Source organism: Lactuca serriola, chromosome 1 (assembly GCF_051521515.1).
Source record: "Lactuca serriola cultivar US96UC23 chromosome 1, Lser_US96UC23_V15, whole genome shotgun sequence".
In the NCBI taxonomy this organism is placed as follows: Eukaryota; Viridiplantae; Streptophyta; class Magnoliopsida; order Asterales; family Asteraceae; genus Lactuca; species Lactuca serriola.
Window position 1 is genome coordinate 2,126,053 of NC_136408.1, and position 1,667 is coordinate 2,127,719.

The window sequence follows — 1,667 nt, forward strand, 5'->3', positions numbered from 1 at the left end:
TGTATGACATTAAATTTTATGTAATAAATTGTATCTTTTGTATATGATATTTTATTTTCTATTATGAGACGTGAAATACAAATTTAATTTGAAAATTAGTAAATCTATAAATAATATTTTTTTTAAACATTTAAAATTATGATACGCAAAAATGTGTGTCATCTTCATTTATGACATGGCCTTTCTTGACAGGGGCTTTCTTGATACGCATTGCGTGTCATTAACACGCGTGTCGTAAGGTTACGACACGCGAATGCGTGTCTTCCTTTATGACAGGGCCTTCCTTGATACGCATTGCGTGTCGTAAACGCGCGTCGTAATTGCGCGTCGTAAATGAGCGTCGTAAACGCGCGTCGTCTCTCTTTATGACAGGGCATTTCTTGACGCGCATTTGCGCGTCGTCTGAGCCTTTTACGACGCGCAATGAGCGTCGTAAAAGGTTGTTTTTCTAGTAGTGGTTCCAAGGAATTTGCATCTGCCTTCTCATTCAATCTGTTATCTTCTTCCACACGAATTCTCAACACAAGTTGCTCAAAACTCATGTCATCAGTTAAGTGTTTAAGATATAATTTGAAATTCTTCCAAGAGGGAGGAAGTTTTTCAATGATTGAACCAACACGAAAGTTGAGTTTATACCCATACCTTCAACTTCAAGATCATGTGCAATGACTTGAATTTCCTCCACTTGTTTGAGGACAGATTTGGTATCCACCATCTTGAAATTCATAAACTTTCCAATCACGAATTTCTTGGAACATGTCACTTCTATTTTATATTTCTTTTCCAGTGATTCCCATATCTCTCTTGCAGTAGTGATGGTAGAGTAGATATCATAGAGGGAATCATACATGGCATTTAGAATATAATTTCTGCAATTATATTCATTTGTGTTCCAAGTTTCCACAGCCCTTTGTTGTTCTGCCAATTGGGCTGCAGTGGGTGGTGTTACTCCTTCTGCAGTAGTTGTCCCAGTGGGAGGAGAGGGAGAATCATCAGTGAAAACATTGGAAACATGAAGAGTTGTTAGATAAAACAACATCTTTTGTTGCCATCTCCGAAAATCGGAGCCTTTGAATTTCTCAGGCTTTTCCACATGTGTTTTGATGATGGAATTTTGATCCATTCTTCACTCTTTGTTTTCTGTCTTAGATTGTTATGACAGAAGTATACAATCAACAAGATTAATTGAAATAAAACAAACGAAATTGAGATCTATACAAGAATCAGTTTACAGAAAACATACTTGATGGTTTATGTTTACAACAGAAACACAAAAAACGAAATTATGTAGATTGAGGCCTGCAAATTGCAGTTTCCTAAGACAGAAATTTCCCTGGTAGGGATCTGTCTAGAGGATACAACAATCAACCAAGAACTTCTCTTGGTTCTGAAGAAATTCTCTATGTTCCCTTCATTGTATTTGGAGTACGAAATTATATGAGGAATCTGTGTGTATTTTTTCTGAACCCGAAATCTGGTCTTTGGTGATCTATTTATACATATAGATTGACTGGTTTTTCCCTCCAAAACTGCTAACCGAAAATAACTGTCAAAACAGTTAAAACGAATTTAACAGATTTTTAATATATAATAAACGTCAAAATCGGAGTTAATATATATATATAATATTGTAACTAGTCAATAAGACCCCAAGAGCCCCAAGGCCC

The 1,667-nt window shown here is 35.9% G+C and overlaps 1 protein-coding gene across 1 annotated transcript; it reads right to left on the reverse strand.

Moving 5' to 3' along the window:
• Positions 1-550: 550 nt before the first annotated feature.
• LOC145050665 (uncharacterized) lies at positions 551-1,123 on the reverse strand. The gene has a single exon (XM_078998880.1). It carries the CDS (start codon positions 1,121-1,123, stop codon positions 551-553), a length of 573 nt encoding a protein of 190 aa, XP_078855006.1.
• Between the last annotated feature and the right edge of the window lie 544 nt (positions 1,124-1,667).